The 18,653-nt window shown below is 39.1% G+C and overlaps 3 protein-coding genes across 3 annotated transcripts; all 3 read left to right on the top strand.

The window, feature by feature from the left end:
* Window positions 1-3,090: 3,090 nt before the first annotated feature.
* Window positions 3,091-10,035, top strand: LOC113294124 (polyadenylate-binding protein RBP47-like; the record flags this gene model as incomplete). Its single annotated transcript, XM_026542543.1, has 3 exons — window positions 3,091-3,378; window positions 3,466-3,915; window positions 10,018-10,035. Coding segments are annotated over exons 1-3 (756 nt in total), but the record flags the coding sequence as incomplete, so codon positions are not given.
* On the top strand, window positions 6,505-8,687 carry LOC113298370 (O-acyltransferase WSD1-like). Its single transcript, XM_026547094.1, has 7 exons — window positions 6,505-6,771; window positions 6,852-7,439; window positions 7,589-7,655; window positions 7,741-7,853; window positions 7,941-8,150; window positions 8,235-8,372; window positions 8,526-8,687. Exons 1-7 carry the CDS (start codon window positions 6,505-6,507, stop codon window positions 8,685-8,687), a joined length of 1,545 nt encoding a protein of 514 aa, XP_026402879.1.
* On the top strand, window positions 10,036-13,391 carry LOC113300514 (O-acyltransferase WSD1-like). Its single transcript, XM_026549716.1, has 7 exons — window positions 10,036-10,393; window positions 11,200-11,793; window positions 11,883-11,949; window positions 12,069-12,181; window positions 12,319-12,528; window positions 12,637-12,774; window positions 12,880-13,391. Exons 1-7 carry the CDS (start codon window positions 10,094-10,096, stop codon window positions 13,039-13,041), a joined length of 1,584 nt encoding a protein of 527 aa, XP_026405501.1. The 5' UTR covers window positions 10,036-10,093; the 3' UTR covers window positions 13,042-13,391.
* Window positions 13,392-18,653: the final 5,262 nt, after the last annotated feature.

The following is an 18,653-nucleotide window of genomic DNA, read 5'->3' as shown; positions in this document are numbered from 1 at the left end:
CGTTGAGAAGGATCCGTAGAAGCCGAACATGCGAGCTGAACGATGTCGAGCAGAGGACTGGCCCCAAAACCAGCTCCATCAGTGGCACGCACCTCAGAAAAAACGACATTTGCATAGGAAAGAGTAGATGCGCGAAGAGGAGAAGTAGTCACTACAGTACTTGGAGAAGAAATAGCAGCAGAAGCCCCCGAAAGGGAAAAGGAAGGACAGCCCATAGAAATGGGAATGTTAGCAAAGTTAGAAATGGGTATGTCCTGGAGAGAGGCAACAACTTCCTCAGTAGAAGAAGTAATGGCTCGGGCAGTCATCGTCAATCCCGTGGAAGAGGAAAGCATGCTAGAGGAAAATAGAGGATTCGAAAAGGATAAAGGGACAACATCCAAGCAGGGACTTTGAACTGAAGAATAAGTGGAAGACATTAAAGGTGCAAAAACACTTGCTGGGGCAGAAGTAGTAGAACATAAGGAAGAAATAGTGTTCGCCTGAAGAAAAGGGATGGTACCATGGAAAGAGGAGCTAGTTGTCTCGCCCACAGTAACTTGGGCTACGGAACTAGGTAGTGTCTTAAAGCTAGGAAGAGCAAGTTTCGTGTTGATTACTGGAGGTTGTTTAGTCTTCTGCACCTTCTTCACGGGTGAAGTCTCTTTCTCTCTCGCGGAAGCCTGTGAATGACAATGCAGATAAAAAACAGAGGCAACAATATTGATATTGTTTACGCGAAAATAATATTTCTTACTACCTTCCCATGCTAAGCCTTCCTTTTAAGATTCTTGTCATCTTTAGGCTTTGAGGAAGAATTAAGGTTTGGAACAACGATTCGAGATTTTGTAGAAGAAGGGGTATTACTGCAAACAACAATCATATGGGAATCATCAGAAACAATGGCAATAACAGAGCAACGATGGCGATACATAAAGAACAACAACAGAAGGATGATAGTATTAAACAGAAAAACTCATTGAACGCAAAGTATGCGCAGCAAATTAAGAGTAAGGGAAGAAATACAAACCTTTGTGAAGAAGCCATGAAATACCAGCGACAATAAGAACAGGAGGAAATGGAAGAAGATGAAGATACAGAGAAGAGAAGGCTCGATAAAGAAAGAAGAATAAAGAAATGTGAAAGCCCCTCCCTAATGAGAATTAAATAGAGAAGAAGATGACCGGTTATATCAGGTAAAAGAAGGGACGTGTCGGTGAAAAGCACGAAAACAAGAACGTGTGAAAAGCACGAAAACAAGAACGTGTGAACGGTTACACGCCCAAAAATCCGGAAACTTGTCGGTTGAAAGGTATACGGAAAATCGAGAGGGTGCGAAAAATACTTTGGAGGGATGCGAAGAGTTAATCGTGAAAAGTTTCTCTCATCGCACTTTCCACAAGTAAAGATTCGCTGAGAGAAGAGGAAAAATATAGGGACAAAATATCGCACATTCAATTAACTGTGCGAATCCATCACAATACACGGGAGCGAAGCAGTTCGCACATTACAAACCCAGGATGACGGAACGCATGATGTCACCAAGTCACGAGTGAAGTCTGAGCGAATTGGAAGAGCAGTGAGAGAAGATCTAATTAATAATGTGTGAAGTGATCGCACAGGAATTCCAAAAAGAGGGCTTTATTAGCTGTCCTCCACTTTGTAAATCTCTATATAAGGGACCTTTCACCAACTGGGTAGAGAGATCTTTTTGTTGAGTTAGGATAGAACTTTAAGAGAGAGAGAGAGTGTTATTTGCTTTCCAAGTTAGGGTTTTACTCCAGTTCTTGTATTGATTTCTAAAACTTAATAAAATTCTTCTAAGTGTTCTTCATGTTTTCATAGTTTATTCTTTAGATTATCAGTAGGGTGTAGTTGTGGGATTTCCTACAACTACATCTTTGTAATGTAGATCTTATAGAAGATGACCTTCATGACTTATGGCTATTAAAAACGAAGAATGGTGATCATGGCATGAAAGAGCGAGATGAACATCGGTCATTTGGTTGGAGTGAAGAGTTTAAAATTGAGAAAAGCAGATTATTAGACGTTGCAAAGTGTTGCGGTGGTTTTAACCTATATTGGTACTATCTCAAGAGTTACGGCATAAAAGCTTCAACGTCAAAAAGGCTTGTGGATTTTAAGGAAAGGAATTGTAAACTTATCCCTCACAAGAACAGTTTGGTATCATTGAAAGAATTAGGGGAACAAGATTTAAAAAAAATGGAGTCAGTTGAAGGAGACAGAGAACCTTGATTAGTCTGTCGATCAAATATGAAGAATGTGAACCCTGAATACATACTTATAAATTTGAAAAATATACCAAACTTTTTCCTGTCCATATTTTTTTTTTTGTAGGTCTTACTTAATCTTGTTCATCTATTTTTGTTGTTTATTTTTTTTTTACCAAGATTCATTTTCTTTCGGTGTTTTAACCAATTTTTTCTTGTAAAGCAATTATCTTAACCAATTTTTAACCAATGTGGCTAGCAATGACTTACTTAAAACAGGTTTGTCCTAGTCCAGGATCCTTTAAAGTGTCTGCAAGTGTTTGATACAATTACAAATTAACGTGCCACTAGTCAATTACGCAAGACTTAACGAGTGTGACTGCCAAAGCCACCAGCCTCTGCAAAGAAGTCTGTAGTCTGCTGGATTCTGGACCCAAAATTCGCGACATTATTAATCGTGGTCCAAAGTCCACCTCATTACATAAAATTTTACACTGACTCGATATTTACTCATCAAGTGCCCAAAATTTACCATGTGGTAACCTAAATTTGTCGTCATTAAGTCAACTCTGCTTCATAATCTTTTATCTCGTACCCAAAACCTACCACGTCCTTGTGCCAAAAGGCCCCAAACTGCATACAGCACTCTATTTGTTCGTTGATATTTTCGTGCTTTAGGGAACGAGGGGCATGACGCTCTGATGTTGTTTGGATGTAGCCGCATATTAGGTAGTTACTTGTATCTTAAGTTATCGTATATAGCATATACCTTACTTTTTAGTTTATCAAATTCTTATTATTCTCACAGTTGAGAAGACCCTAAGCTTTGTCGTTGGGAACACTAACAGTAATATTAGATTTAAAGAATCTACGTGTAAGTATGGTGCCTCAACGAAAGATCGTTGCAGATTCACAACAGAAGCAACAACAATGGATGGGAATGCAATATCCAGCTGAAACAATGGTTGTGCAACATCCATACTATCATCAGATGATACCACATCAACCTTTTCAACCACAAATATTTATTCATTATCCATCAATATTATATCATCAACAACAATCACATCTAGGATCTCCAGAAGAAAATAGAACAATCTGGGTTGGTCATCTTCATTATTGGATGGAAGAGAATTATCTTCATAGCTGCTTTGCTCATACCGTACAGGTTTCTTTCTCTCTGTAACTCTTTATATCTTTTTCTTGCTCTTTTACAGACAATTATTGGTTCGTTGAATCTTTTTTTGATTTATAGGTCGTGTCTGTTAAAGTCATTCGGAATAAGCGAACCGGTCAGTCTGAAGGATATGGATTTGTTGAGTTCTGTACAGGTGAAGCAGCTGAGGATGTTTTGCAGACCTACAATGGCTCTGCAATGCCATATGCAGAACAACCTTTTAGACTAAACTGGGCCTCAATTGGAATAGGAGATAGGCGTTGTTCAGACCGTTCGGTATTTGTAGGAAATTTGGCTTCTGATGTTACAGATATATTACTGCAAGGAACTTTTGCAAGTCAATACCCCTCTGTTAGAGGGGCAAAAGTTGTTAAAGATGCAAATACTGGGCGTTCTAAAGATTACGGTTTTGTTAGGTTCGGTGATGCTAAAGAGAGGACAAGGGCAATCGCAGAAATGGATGGTGTTTATTGTTCTAGTAGGCCGATGCGTGTTGCAACTGCAAGGAAATCAAATGGGTTCCAGCAAGTGTCATCTCAAGGTAAGTTTTTGTTGTAATGCACGATAACTTTGGGCTTATACATTTAGCCGCCTGTTTCTTGTATTTCTTACTTCTCTTTTGATGTTTTAGTTTATGAAGTTTGTTCAACTCTCACAGTCGACAAAACCCTAAACTTAATTTCTTACCACAGTTTCAAGTATGAAGAGAACCTGGACAAATCGGTCTTCCCTTTATCGCCAAAGTGTTTATGTAAAAACGGTTATGATGGATTACATCAACAATCTCCCGCAGGATATAACATTAGACATATTAAGTCGTATACCAACTGAATCAGTTCTGGAAAGCAAATTGGTTTGCACAACTTGGAAAAGTATAATCATCCACTATTCCGCAAGATGCACTTAAGTCATCTTAATCAGCATGCTGCTGATTCTTCTTTGTTGGGTTTTGTGGCTTTGACCAGAAATGGTACTTTGTACTATTTTGAATACGATGAGAATCATGAATCAACAAAACCCATTAAGAGGATCACAAGGATTAATCTAACCCTTCCGTTTGATTTTTTGGTTGTTGGTTCGTGTAATGGTTTGATTTGTCTCGCTAAAAGCGCATCTATCCGTATTTGTAACCCTATCACGAGAGAATATGCTATACTTCCAGAATTTCAAGCAAATTGTCGTGATATTGGTTTTAGTTCTGGGGAGACCAGCTTTGGTTATGTTTCTTCAACCAATGAATATAAAGTTGTTGGAATATGTTTGGGAATTACCGGGGTTATAGAAGTTCACATATACACTCTAGGCTCTGGAAATGGATGGAAAAGCCTCAGAAAGTTCAATTTTCAGTCGATCGGTGCGTGTACTTGGCATGAACCTGGCACCTTTTCTAATGGAGCACTTCATTGGCTGAATGAAACATTAGAAATGATCATCACCTTTGATCTGTCTGAGGAAAATTTTTGTCAACAACGTTCACTACCTCCTTTGTCACAAGATAGTGATCCGTATGATAGTAGAATGGGGGTTCTGAATGGGCATTTATTTCTATCTATTGGTCGATGTAATGGATTTAATGACATTTGGTTATCAAAAATAAAGAATCATAATCATAATACAAAATATGGAGAGGAACGCAAGTCATTTGGTTGGAGTAAAGAGTTCATGATTTTTGGAAAAAACTTATTAGCCTTGAAGAAGTCTGGTGGTGCTTTAACTTACGATAATTACTGTCTCAACATTGATGACACTAAATTTTTAACCTTGAGACGCCTAGTGGAGTTTGAGGATTGCATTATTCGAGTATACCCTCACAGGAACACCTTAGTTTCGTTAATAAAAATAGCGGAAGAAGATACAAAAAGAATAGAGCTAGTCAGCTGAAATCGAGAAGTCAAAAGACCTTTATTATCCTTTCAAGCAACCTCTAGAGGATGCGACCCTTAAATTCATATACTTTATATACTGGTAATCTTTGTTCAATTTTGGAAGTAACATTTGCTCTCATATCAATCTATAGACATTTGAGTTTTTTCATTTTGAAATTGGATACAAGTAACCATTCCGGGGATCTAATTCTATTGGCATTGCAATTTTCTTGGTATTGTCTTAGTAAGTTCTAATTTATAACATACTTTTATTCATAGGTCCTACTATTTTTTATTTTGAATTAAGCTATTTTGCTTTGTTAATTCTGCATTTTGTTAAAGATGCGAGTCATGCGACCTTATTCGAACGAAAACTTTTATACCGCTTATACATGGGAGCCCGCAAGTATAGGCAGGCAAAATCAAGCAGGAAGGTGTGTGCTTTTCAGTAGGCGAATATATTTCGGTATTCAAGTTCAGTCTTTAATTTTCGCCTAATGTTTTGATGCTACTACGTTAGTGTTAAAATTACTGATATTATTTCTCAAAAAGTGGTATAGTTTAAATAAAAAACTTAAGTATTTGTTTGTGATAACTAACATGATTTAGGATTCCAATCTTTCACAAACAACAGCTAAACCATTTTATTTGTTTTCAAATAATGCTAGTTTGTCATCTCCATCATAACTAGAAGGATCAGTCATTAGGTACGGTCCCGAATGCTAATTTTTTTTTTTTTTTTGGCATCAATGTGGCTAGTATTACAGTTTAGTGCAGGTCATATTAGACCATTTGTAGATATTTGCTTCGACTCTTAAATTGTTTTTAAGCAAGAAAGAAAAAAATAAATAAAATTTGATTCATGGTTGCATCTTCATTACTGGACCCGTTTTTTTGGTCATTCCTTAGTAATTACTGTGTAATTAAGGTATTTATCATGTTCCTAAATCCTGCATGGCTGATCTTGGTAGTAGCTAGGTTTAACAAGATCAGTCAATTATGCCAGCCAGCTGGTGCTGGTAATTAATTTGGTAGACTGGCGTGGCATCATCACTTGACATGCATAGACATTGGCACATTGCAAATTACAAACACACTAGGCGCCAATTGTTCGTGTATAGTCACACTTGTACAACTGTAGTGATTACTGATTTTGTCTTTAGTACGTAGTGTATAAACTAACAATATAAACACTGGTTTCGTTCAAAGTTGCCATGTTTATCCAGTATTTTTCTCTCTAAATAAAGCAGCCATGGATAATGTTGTTGAAGGGTTAGGATTGAGGAAGAGATCTTTGAAAGCAATTACCACTACAAAGAAGAGCACTAGTGAGGATGGGTATGGTGTTGATGGTGGATTAGAAGAACCTTTAAGTCCATCAGCTCGATTACTTCATGAACCGGATTTCAATCTCTATATAATTGCGATTATAGGTTCCAAAACAAAAATTAATCCAAGCGTTGTTAAAGATGGTTTGGTTCATACATTACTTAAACACCCTCGCTTCTGTAGTTTACAGGTATAATTTTAATGAACCTGTCTGTATATTTTTCAATTTTCTCCGGCCAATTATACGTTGACTGGTTCTTGATTTCTCAGGTGGAAGTTGGAGAAAAAGGAGGGGAAATGAAATGGGTACCAACAGAGGTTAATTTAGAAAACCATGTTATAGTACCAAAAATTGAACCTGAAACGGATCTATCGTCACCTGATAAATTTGTTGAAGATTACATATCAGATCTTAGCAAAACAAAAATTGAGATGTCAAAACCACTGTGGGAGCTTCATCTCCTAAATATCAAAACCACTGATGCAGAAGCAGTCGGGATATTTAAAATCCACCATTCTTTAGGCGATGGGACTTCACTTGTGTCTCTTCTACTGGCTTGTACTCGACAAACTGCTGATCCAAATTCCTTACCTACAGTTCCTGTGACAAAATCAACTTCAGTCAGATCGGGAAATTATACAGGGATTCGCTGGATTTTCATGGCTATTTGGGGTTTTCTACTATTGGCTTGGAATACTCTAGTAGATATTTTTTTGTTTTTTGCGACTACGATGTTTATAAAGGATACAGAGACACCTCTCAAAGGCGCTCCTGGGGTTGAGTTTGCACCGAAAAGGTTTATTCACCGGAGTGTTAGCCTTGATGATATCAAATTGGTGAAGAATGCAATGAATACGGTTAGTTTTACTAAATTCGCTTAATAGATAGATCACGTGAGTTGGAATTTACCTACTTTTGTATTTTTGTTACTTTCATGGTCTCAGAAACATCCATGTAGTCCCCTGATGCGTACACATAGATGTTACTTATGCTTGTTTGCTTGCAGACAATCAATGATGTTGTTTTGGGGGTTACAACTGCTGGTCTTTCACGTTATCTGAACAGGAGATACGGTGAGTCTTATTTTATAGCCGAGGTACAAATTCTATACATTTGAGTCAGTGTGTCACTAGTAGCTCATTGGTTTACATTTCACAGGGGAGGATACTGAAAATGATGTTGGAGCAACCGATAACAGAAATAATCTTCCAAAAAATATACGTCTCAGATCTACTTTACTGGTGAACATTAGACCTTCAAGTGGAATTCAGGTACTTTCTTTCATCTCTATGTTTAATACATAAATCAAAAAACTCGTTGGTCATGTTTCCAATTCCTTTACGCTGTCTTTACAATAGGCATTATCGGACATGATGGAAGAGAAGGCAGAAGCCAAATGGGGCAACAGGATTGGCTACGTTCTATTCCCTTTCACCATTGCCTTAAGAGATGATCCATTAGATTATGTTCGCGAAGCGAAACTTGTGATTGATCGAAAAAAGAATTCGTATGAAGCTCTTTACACGTTTGTTATCGCTGAAATAGTACTGAAGTTATTTGGCATTAAGGTATATATATTATACAAATGTTCACACTCAACGAAAATGATTGCCCCGGTGGTTTATAAATTATATTTTGGATTGAAATTACAGGCCTCAGCTGCTCTAACGCACAGAATTCTCACTCACACAACAATGTCGTTCTCGAATGTTGTTGGACCTTCAGAACAAATTGGTTTTTATGGACATGAGATGTCTTACATAGCTCCTTCTGTTTATGGGCATCCACATGTAAGGGTCTCAGTTTCTTGATGTCTCTATACCTCTATATATCTAGTTTGTATCATTATATTGACCAAGTGCATCTATTTTCTTATTTTAAAATAAAAAATGATAGAAATGTTCATCCACCAACTAAGTACTTTTTGTTTGGTCGGGATGCAGGCTTTTACGATTAATTACCAAAGTTATGAGAACAAGATGACCATAGTTCTTGCAGTTGATGAAAAGGCAGTTCCTGAGCCTCACAAACTTTGCGATGATTTAGAAGAATCTCTAAAACTCATCAAGGATGCTGTTGTCGCCAAATATAAAGACACGAAATGAGAAGAAAAAAAAGAAAGGAAGAAAATTGCATACTCAATTTCATCATCATTATGTTGTCATGTTTTACTTTAAGTATTTTCTTGTTGGGGCATGCATTTAAGGTACTTTAAGAGTGTAATCTAGGTTGGAGAACAGTGTAGTTTTTATCTACTTCTTAAAAAAAAAAAAATCTTACTGTAGTTCTTATGAATAATGACCGGTCATATCTATAGTAAATGTGTGGGATTTGGTGCCTTTTATCAATGGATGGGATAAACTGGATTTCGAATCTTTTCCTTCCGAATCCACCATCGCGATCAATACCATTTCAGATCAGACCAAGAACTCCAGTTACACATTAAGGAGAAACACACTTGCTGCCAGGGCCATCTTACAGAATCGGGGTACCCTAGGCGACCAAAAAAAATGGGGCCTTTTGTGTATTACCGAATTATCAATACATTACAACAAAAAACTTACCCGACAGTAAATGACGATTCAAGTGTAAATGTGCAATATTAACAGCAAAAAACTTACCCGACAACACATGGTGATTTAAGTATAATATTATCAAACATTTATCATTTTTTCCAAGAGGATACAATGCTCATAATGGATGTAAAGATTGATCTCGTAGCAAATTCATTTATAATACTGTCATTGTCAATACTACGTACCATATCTACTTCATTAGATAACATTGCTAGTCCGTTTAATCTCTCTTGAGACATCGTTAATCGAAGATAGGATTTGATTAACTTTAACTTCGAGATGATAAGATTTAATGATGCAATCTCGTTTAAGAGTTCTGAACGAGGAAAGGCAGTTGTGCAAGAGAAAGAGACACGGAGAGCTAGAGAATTTTTTTTTTTTTTCCTTGACAGATGTATAAGTAGCGCGACTTAACAATTTTGGGCCCCCAGCAAAATGGGGCTGTAGGCGGCTGCCTATACTGGCTTGTGTATAAGCCGGCCCTGCTTGCTGCTGCCACATGTTGAGTGGTGATCGTGGTCAACGCATCTTAGCCTTCACCCACCACCACATCAGACAAATAGTCAAACACTAAAAACCTGAAATAGCTAGCTCTTAGGTTCTGGTTAAGTTGTTGTGCAACAAATCCACCATGCGAAAATTGGCCGTTGGTGAACTTTTTCATGTAAAAAAATTGGTCACGTAGATAGTGCTGATACTGGGCAAGGTAAATTGTGTGACTCCAAGGCCAGTCAAATCTGACCAAATGTCATATCAGAGCGATAAGAAATCAAGGAGACTTTAAACGATCCCCCCAGCAATTCTCCTTATAATATGGTCATGAATTTCCCATTGATCTAACTAGTAACTACACATATAGAGTCAAGGATATGTTCCAAGCTCTTATTCCAAAAAAAAGTTATTGGGAAAACATCATTATGCAGTAGTAAATCATCATGAATTTTTTGGAAGGATTGAGTTTGAGAGACATCAAGCCTTTGAAAGCTATTGTAACAAAAAGTAGCAGTAGTATTTTAAAGAAAGGAAGTGATGATAATGGTGGAACAAGGGAAGAAGAAAAAGAAGAAGAAGAAGAAGAGGAGTTATTAGATCCATCAGCTCGTTTATTTCATGAACCAAAGTTTAACTTATACATAATTGCAATGCTGGGCTGTAAAACTAAGATTAATCCGAACATCATTAAAGATGGTTTACTTACCACTGTACTTAAACATCCACGCTTCTGCAGTTTGCAGGTATTTACAATTTTTTCTCTCCTTTTCTTCTTGATTTGTGTAGGTTCTATAGTTATTTGTGAGAGTTTGTTGAGATTTATTTTTAATTTTACTTTAGGTACTTACGTACCATATTAATCTTGAGTTTGATGGCTTTTCCATCTCTAGTGTATATTAAGCAAAATGATGTTGTGGGGCCTTTTATTTAAGTATCTCAACATACAAAATGTAAATAACTTTGCAAACTGGTCAAGTTAGAACAAGAATCATTTGTCCATTCAAAAAGTACAAGTACACTAATTTGCCTAATTAATAGTGAGTGCAAATCCTTTACCTGACAAGCAGGGGGACATACATAGAACATGAACAACCGTATGAAATATATAGTGCATGCTTCACTCATGCATTAGAGACCAGCAACTTCTTTTGTTACGAGGCTGATCACCAACAACTTTACAAAGTTATAATGCATGTTTTCTACCTAAACAATATATATCGTAGGGGACCTTTACAAAGTTATAATGCATGTTTTCTACCTAAACAATATATATAGTAGGGGACCTGCTCCAAAAAGTAGTACACAGTTTTCCACAAAAATGACCTCTGCTTTTATCAGGAATAACCGAATAAGCATGATATGCAAAGAAAACTCACTTTTGTTGTTCATTTTTGTTACAAAAAAAAGATAGGTGTTTCAAACAGGTGCATGAAAAGCTTAAAATAGGCACTTTAACTTGGTTGTAATGTTTGGATGGGGAAGGCGTGTTGTTGGCAGTCGATATCATATCTTTAACTTGGTTCTAATGTATTTTACTGTGAAAAAACAGGTAGAGGTTGGAGGAAAAGGAGGGGAGATGAAATGGGTACCAACAGAGGTGAATATAGAAAACCATGTTATAGTACCAGAAATTAATCCTGCTATGATGGATGATATATCACCGGATAGATTCATTGAAGATTACATATCAGAACTAAGCAAAACCACAATTGATATGTCAAAACCACTCTGGGAAATTCATATTCTCAATGTCAAAACGACTGAAGCCGAAGCTATAGGAGTATTTAAAGTCCACCATTCCATTGGTGACGGTACTTCACTTGTATCTCTTCTCCTTGCTTGTACTCGGCAAACCGCTGATCCAAATGCATTACCAACAGTTCCTATAACTAAAAAAAGACCTGTCCGCAGCTCAAAGAATTCGGAAGGGGTTTGGTGGATGTTCGCGGAACTTTGGGGTTTTTTGGCAATGGTTAGGAATAGTTTGGTGGATATTTTTATGTTTTTTGCAACTTTCATTTTCTTAAAAGATACTGAGACACCTCTCAAAGGTGCCCCTGGAGTTGAATATGGGTCAAAAAGGTTTGTACACCGGACTCTTAGCCTTGATGATATCAAATTGGTGAAGAATGTAATGAATATGGTCAGTTAGACTAACTCCTCTCATTTCGATTCCCTCTTTAGTCCCTGGACCTATGAATGGAAATTGAACGGTTATATTTTTTTTTGCAGACTATCAATGATGTTCTTTTAGGTGTTACAACTGCTGGTCTCTCAAATTATCTGAATAGGAGATACGGTGAGTATTTTTATTCCTTCCTTGTACGTGCATAGGCCATCTATGTATATAGCATTCACTTACTGCTGGTATGTTGAATTGGTGTCTAGATAATAACTCATGGTTTTCCCATTTTTTAGGTCTGGTTAAGAAAAATGATCAAGGAGCAACAGAGAAGAGAAATAATCTTCCAAAAGATATACGCCTCAGGTCTACTCTTCTCGTAAACATGAGACCTTCAAGTGGAATTCAGGTTACTTACCTCGCGTTTTCTTATTTTTATTATATTACTCATACGTGAATTTCCCAATCGGAATGTTGTTATAATGAACTCTTTCCTGTTTGTATTTGAAATTTTCTTTTCTGATTTAACAACTTCACCTATAATAGGTACTATCGGACATGATGGAAGAGAAAGCAGAAGCCAGATGGGGTAATTGGATTGGATATATTTTAAATCCTTTCACTATTTCCTTAAGAGATGATCCATTAGATTACGTTCGAGAAGCAAAAACTGCCATTGATCGTAAAAAGAATTCCGGTGAAGCTCTTTACACATATCTTATCGGTGAACTAGTGCCCAAGTTGTTTGGCTATAAGGTAATTGCATGCATATATGCATCTGTCTCTTTATTATCTGTGTCAAATGATTGCATGAGCATGCAGTTTCAAGTGAAGTGCGTATGTTGAAACGGCGTGTTACTACAGGCATCAGCTGCTTTATCTCACAGAGTTCTCTCTAACACAACCATGTCGTGCTCGAACCTTATTGGACCTTTGGAAGAAATTGGGTTTTATGGACATCCTATGGCTTACCTCGCTCCAACTTTTTATGGGCATCCACAGGTAGTGTTCAGATACATTTCAATGATTTTATTAATTTTAAGTTTAATAATATGCTTGAAATGTTCTCAACTAAGTGAAGAATATTTTTGGTTCTTTGCAACGCAGGCTCTCACCATTAATTACCAAAGTTATGTAAATAAGATGATCATAATTCTCGCAGTTGACGAAAGAACAATTCCTGATCCTCATAAACTTTGTGATGATTTAGAAGAATCTCTAAAACTCATTAAGGATGCTATTTTGGCTAAACATGAACACGCACACTGAAAAGATCCATACCAAAAAAAAAAATAATGCATATGTATTTCAGATCTTTTTATATGTGTATATTGGGTTTGTTTTATGCCCAAATAACACAGCTTCAAGTGGAATCTATGTTAGCATGATTTCGTTGAAGAGCTGTAAAAGTTTTATGATGAATTTTTAATATGCGAAGAACAATTCACAATGAGCTGCATAGACTCATCCAACTGGATATGAAGCAACAAATCGCAAAGAGTATCGCAGACCCTGTGGATAAGAAATGTTTTAAAGCTAAATGGAATAGGATAAATTCAAATGTTCTTATAAGGAATGTTGGAAGGTGTTTTTGCCTGTACCTTGACTAGCCAGTTGTACGTAGCAATCTTTTGTTGAATTCCTTTATGGTTTCTCCTTTATTTTCTTACGATTAAAACAGCCTCCATTATACTTAGTGAGTGACCAGAATGCTAAAATAAGTAAACCAATCAGCTATGAATGTTAGAGGCCCGGCTGCACCTGCACCACACACACACGCGTCAGCATTATTCGCAGTTTCGCACGCAAGCAAGCAACAATATAAATATTTTTCCTTTAGGGGGGTTGGCTGCTAGGTAGGATGGGCATACAATTCATAGCTGATTGGCGATTAGAAGTGCAAATTTAACTTATTGTCTACACGATTTACAAGATTGTGTTCTCCAGTGTGGGACTATTATTTTTGGTTTTTTAACTAGAAGCTAGCTCAAATTGTTCCGGCAATCAGAACAAAGAAACCAAATCCGTCGTTAACGCAGAAAAGAGGGGGGACTCTTTCAAAGTAGGTGGATTGTACATAAATCCAAGGAAGTTTAAGACTCTTTCATAATCTCTTGCCTACGTGCAGAAATACCCAGTAACCCCGGTTACTTTCAGTTCTGGACATCAATTTTGTTTTTAATCTTCGACTATCGATCAATTAATCCATCTGCACTATTATAGTCAAACAGCAAGATAAAAACCAACCAAAAGCACTCCAGCTCTGGCAGGGTATGTTTCAGAAAAAAAAAAAAAGCCTCTTCCCATGGGAGACAAGCCACTTTAACAAACGATCAAGTCAGATGTCAAATTATGCGGTATATATTCAAGTTACTTGCACCTTGGTAGTATATATTCAAGTTACTTCCACCTAGAATTTACAGTATCATCTCCAGCTCAAGATTACGAAAGGATTCATAGTATCATCTTCACCGAATCAAAATTTTTGCAAAAACCAACCTAATAGATTATATTCTACCATATTTAGCGGATCAAGGATATTCTCTTTAATAGAGATTATTAATAATAATATATATATGGTCCCTTCTCCCACAAGGAGGGCAAGGAAGTTTTCCATAACCCAATATGGTATCATCCCTAATCTCGATTCTCTCTTTTCTTCTTCTTCTTCTCTATTAAACCTCCAACACAAAATCCATGACAGGTGATAAGAAAACTCTGCATCCGGCCTTTGCCGTAACCAACATCAAAACCCTGATTCCTATTTTTCTTGACATCAAACAAGATGAATACTCATCCTGGGTTTTTCTATTCGAACTACATCTACAAGCTCACGATCTCCTTTTTCTCATCAACGGATCCACACCACCAACAGGTATTGATGCAAATACCCTCAAACAACTCGACGCCCTATGCCGCCAATGGATGTTCTCCACCATGGCCAAGGATCTCATGCTCACAGTTCTAAAATCTGGTAAAACCGCCAAAGAACTTTGGGATCATCTTCAAAAGTTGTTTCAAGATAACAAAGGTAATCGTGTTGCAACCCTTGAAAGTAAATTTGTCAATCTAAAGTTTGTTGACTGTGCTAGTGTCGATGATTATTGTGACAAACTCAAGTCGTTAGCGGATCGACTGACCGATCTCGATTTTCCCATGAATGACAAACGTTTGGTTATCCAACTTGTCAATGGTCTACCGGAGGAATACAACATTGTTGCTTCCTTCATACAACAGTCTATGCCCACCTATGATGCTGCTCGTTCACACCTACGCACTGAAGAAATACGACGTGCTCAACAAACCACCATGATATCTTCCACTGCCCTTGCAGCCACTGGAAACAATTCTTCTCAACGCCATCACCGAACTAGCAACGGAAAAAGACCTGTCAACCCTGCAAACTCCGGTCCTCTTCTGCCAACCCCAGGATACTCTCGCCAGCCCAGTGCACCTCGCCAGCCCAGTGCGCCACGCGGCCCAGTGTACCCAGCTAACCCAGCATCCTGGATGCCATACTGGGCTCAACCTCCATGCCCATACCCAACTGCTCCACTTTGGCAGCCCACTGCACCACCTCGAGGCCCATCTGCTGGACGTCCTCGTCAAGCCCAGCAGCGACGCTCTTCAATTCTTGGACAGGCCCATGCGTACGCTGTGCCTTCAGTTGAAACACTACATCCCAGTGATTTTTCGGAAGCCTACAGTTCATTGAGCTTACAGCCACCAGATGAAACGTTCTACATGGACACTGGTGCGACACCCATATCACCGCGGACCAAGGTACGTTACATACTGTTTTCGACACTAGCAATGTTAAATCTATCTTGGTTGGCAACGGTAACTCTATTCCAATTATGGCTAGTGGCACCCACTTTATAAACCTCTCGTCCCGACCTCTTCACCTCAACGATACCCTCGTAGTTCCTGATATTATCAAAAATCTTATTTCCGTTCGAAAGTTCACAACTGATAATCATGTGTCTGTTGAATTTGATCCTTATGGTTTTTCTGTGAAGGATTTGAATTCGAGGACGATCCTTCTTCGCTGTGATAGCTCTGGGGAACTTTATCCTCTCACAACTTCTGTCGTGCCCACTGCAAAATCATCTCAGTCTCCACCACTGTCTTTTACCGTCTGCTCTCATGATGTCTGGCACAGCCGTCTTGGTCATCCTGGACAAGCTATTTTAAATAATTTACGTTCCCACTCTTTAATTCAATGTAATAAACAACAGTCTACCAAACTTTGTCATTCTTGTCAAGTTAGTAAACATGTTCGTCTTCCTTTCTCTGACTCAAATTCTTTCACTTCTGCTCCATTTGATATTATTCATAGTGATTTATGGACTTGTTCTATACATATTGATACTGGTTTTCACTATTATCATATTTTGTTGGATGACTATACTAATTATCTATGGGTGTATCCCTTGAAGCTCAAATCTCAGGTCCACTCCAAATTCTTGGAGTTTCGGTCCTTTGTCAACACTCAATTTGAGCGAGATATCAAATGTTTTCAATCCGATATGGGACGTGAATTTGATAACTCTTCTTTTCATGATTTTTCTAAGAACTCTGGTTTAGTCTTTCGTTTCTCCTGTCCTCACACCTCATCTCAAAATGGGAAAGCGGAGCGTATGATTCGTCGTGTTAACGACATCACCCGCACTCTCATGTCCCATGCCTCTATCCCATACAAATATTGGGCCGATTCACTCCATATGGCCGTCTATCTCCATAACATCCTCCCTTCCGCCGTGCTTCACTTCGCCTCACCGGTGTCAATTCTCTATCAACGCCAACCGACGTATGATCACCTACGTACGTTTGGTTGCCTTTGTTATCCTAATTTTTCCGCCACCACTCCTCACAAGCTTTCCCCTTGGTCCTCTAGATGTGTTTTCCTTGGTTTCTCTCCTCATCATCGTGGCTATCGTTGCCTTGACCTAGCCACTAACAAAATTATCTTGTCTCGCCATGTAACGTTTGATGAAAACGTTTTTCCCTTCCACAATTCTTCCGACCATTGCTCTCACAACCTCGAACCATCTACCCAATCCATTTCTCCTCATTTTCCACTCCCACTGGCTTACCCATCTCCTCCTTCTACCCAACCGTCGTCTCACCACCTCTACACTCCACCTCACCGCCGTCCATGGCGACCTTCTTGCGCTGTCCCATCTCCACCCATCTCCTGTTCTCCCTCTACCTGTCCGGCTCTGCCACACACGGACACATTACCCAGCAACTCTGATTCCACTGCCCATTTCTTCTCCCTCTCTTACACATCCCAACTCACCTAACTCTGCGTCTCAGCCCAGCTCTTCTCACTCTGCTGTTCCGCCGTCTTCACCCGCTCCGGCCCAGCAAGCCCAACAACTCATCCCATCCCTTAACTCCCCCTCAAACCCAGAAGTACCTTCCCTGTCCGACAGCAACCCCCCCCCCCCCTCCCTCCCCCCCGAGCAACACTCCTGCTGCTCTCTCTCGCCCTGCCACTCGGGCCTCTCATGGGATTTTCCGTCCCTCCAACAAGCTCAATCTCCACGTTCAAACCCGAAACCACATCTCCACCCTCCCCAAATCTCACCTATATGCTCTTAGGGACCCAAACTAGAAGAAAGCCATGATAGATGAATATATTGCAATGTTGAAAACTCACACTTGGGATCTAGTGCCGAGACCTCTTGGTGCTCATATCATTCGCTCCATGTGGCTATTCCGTCACAAGTTTCATGCAGATGGCACTTTGGAACGTCACAAAGCCCGCCTTGTCGCTAACGGTAAATCACAACAAGTTGGTGTTGATTGCTTTGAGACGTTTAGTCCGGTTGTTAAGCCCGCAACTATCCGCACAGTTCTCACCATTGCTACCTCCAGATCTTGGCCCATTCACCAATTAGACGTCAAGAATGCCTTTCTTCATGGGGATCTTACTGAGACGGTTTATATGCACCAACCTCCGGGATTTGTTGATCCTACTCACCCGGATTATGTTTGCCGCCTTCGTAGATCTCTTTATGGTCTCAAACAGGCACCTCGGGCATGGTTTCAGCGGTTTGCGACTTTCATCACTCAATGTGGTTTTCAAGGTAGTGTATGTGATCCATCTCTATTTATTTATCGGTCAGGACAGGACACGGCATACTTATTATTGTACGTTGATGATATCATACTCACTGCCTCTACTGATGTTCTTCTCACCCGTTTTATTGACATGATGAAACAAGAGTTTTGTATGACTGACCTTGGCTCCTTACATCATTTTTTGGGAATCACTGCTTCTCGGTCATCCTCCGGGTTGTTTTTGTCTCAGTCACTCTATACGAAGGACACCATTTCTCGTGCATCCATGACTGCCTGCAATCCAGTGGCCACTCCGGTCGACACCAACTCCAAGCTTAGCGCTACCTCTGGACCAGCTCTTAAGGATCCTACTCTATACCGAAGTTTGGCTGGGGCTTTACAGTATCTTACTTTTACTCGACCGGACATATCTTACGCGGTTCAACAGGTATGTTTATTCATGCACGACCCTAGAGAACCTCACATGCAGGCGCTTCGGCGTATACTTCGGTACCTCCAGGGCACTATCGAACATGGGTTATTTTTATCTGTATCCACCATTTCTGGCATCCATGCATACTCTGATGCTGATTGGGCGGGCTGTCCTGATTCACGACGATCTACCTCTGGTTTCTGCATTTTTTTGGGTGACAACCTTGTTTCTTGGTCTTCCAAACGTCAGGCAACTGTCTCCCGCTCCAGTGCTGAAGCTGAATATCGGGGTGTGGCTAATGCCGTGGCCGAGACGACTTGGCTCCGGAATTTACTTCTTGAGCTACATATACCACTACGACGGGCTACTATCGTTTATT

Source organism: Papaver somniferum, chromosome 7 (assembly GCF_003573695.1).
Source record: "Papaver somniferum cultivar HN1 chromosome 7, ASM357369v1, whole genome shotgun sequence".
In the NCBI taxonomy this organism is placed as follows: Eukaryota; Viridiplantae; Streptophyta; class Magnoliopsida; order Ranunculales; family Papaveraceae; genus Papaver; species Papaver somniferum.
This window is presented reverse-complemented; position numbering and strand designations above follow the sequence as displayed.

Excerpts from the sequence above, each read along its gene's own strand:
- LOC113298370 (XM_026547094.1), top strand. The coding sequence starts at position 6,505 with ATGGATAATGTTGTTGAAGGGTTAGGATTGAGGAAGAGATCTTTGAAA. Across the intron at positions 7,656-7,740 it reads TTATCTGAACAGGAGATACG|GGGAGGATACTGAAAATGAT; the intron begins GTGAGTCTTATT and ends TACATTTCACAG. Across the intron at positions 8,151-8,234 it reads TGAAGTTATTTGGCATTAAG|GCCTCAGCTGCTCTAACGCA; the intron begins GTATATATATTA and ends TTGAAATTACAG.
- LOC113300514 (XM_026549716.1), top strand. The coding sequence starts at position 10,094 with ATGAATTTTTTGGAAGGATTGAGTTTGAGAGACATCAAGCCTTTGAAA. Across the intron at positions 10,394-11,199 it reads CACGCTTCTGCAGTTTGCAG|GTAGAGGTTGGAGGAAAAGG; the intron begins GTATTTACAATT and ends GTGAAAAAACAG. Across the intron at positions 11,950-12,068 it reads TTATCTGAATAGGAGATACG|GTCTGGTTAAGAAAAATGAT; the intron begins GTGAGTATTTTT and ends CCCATTTTTTAG.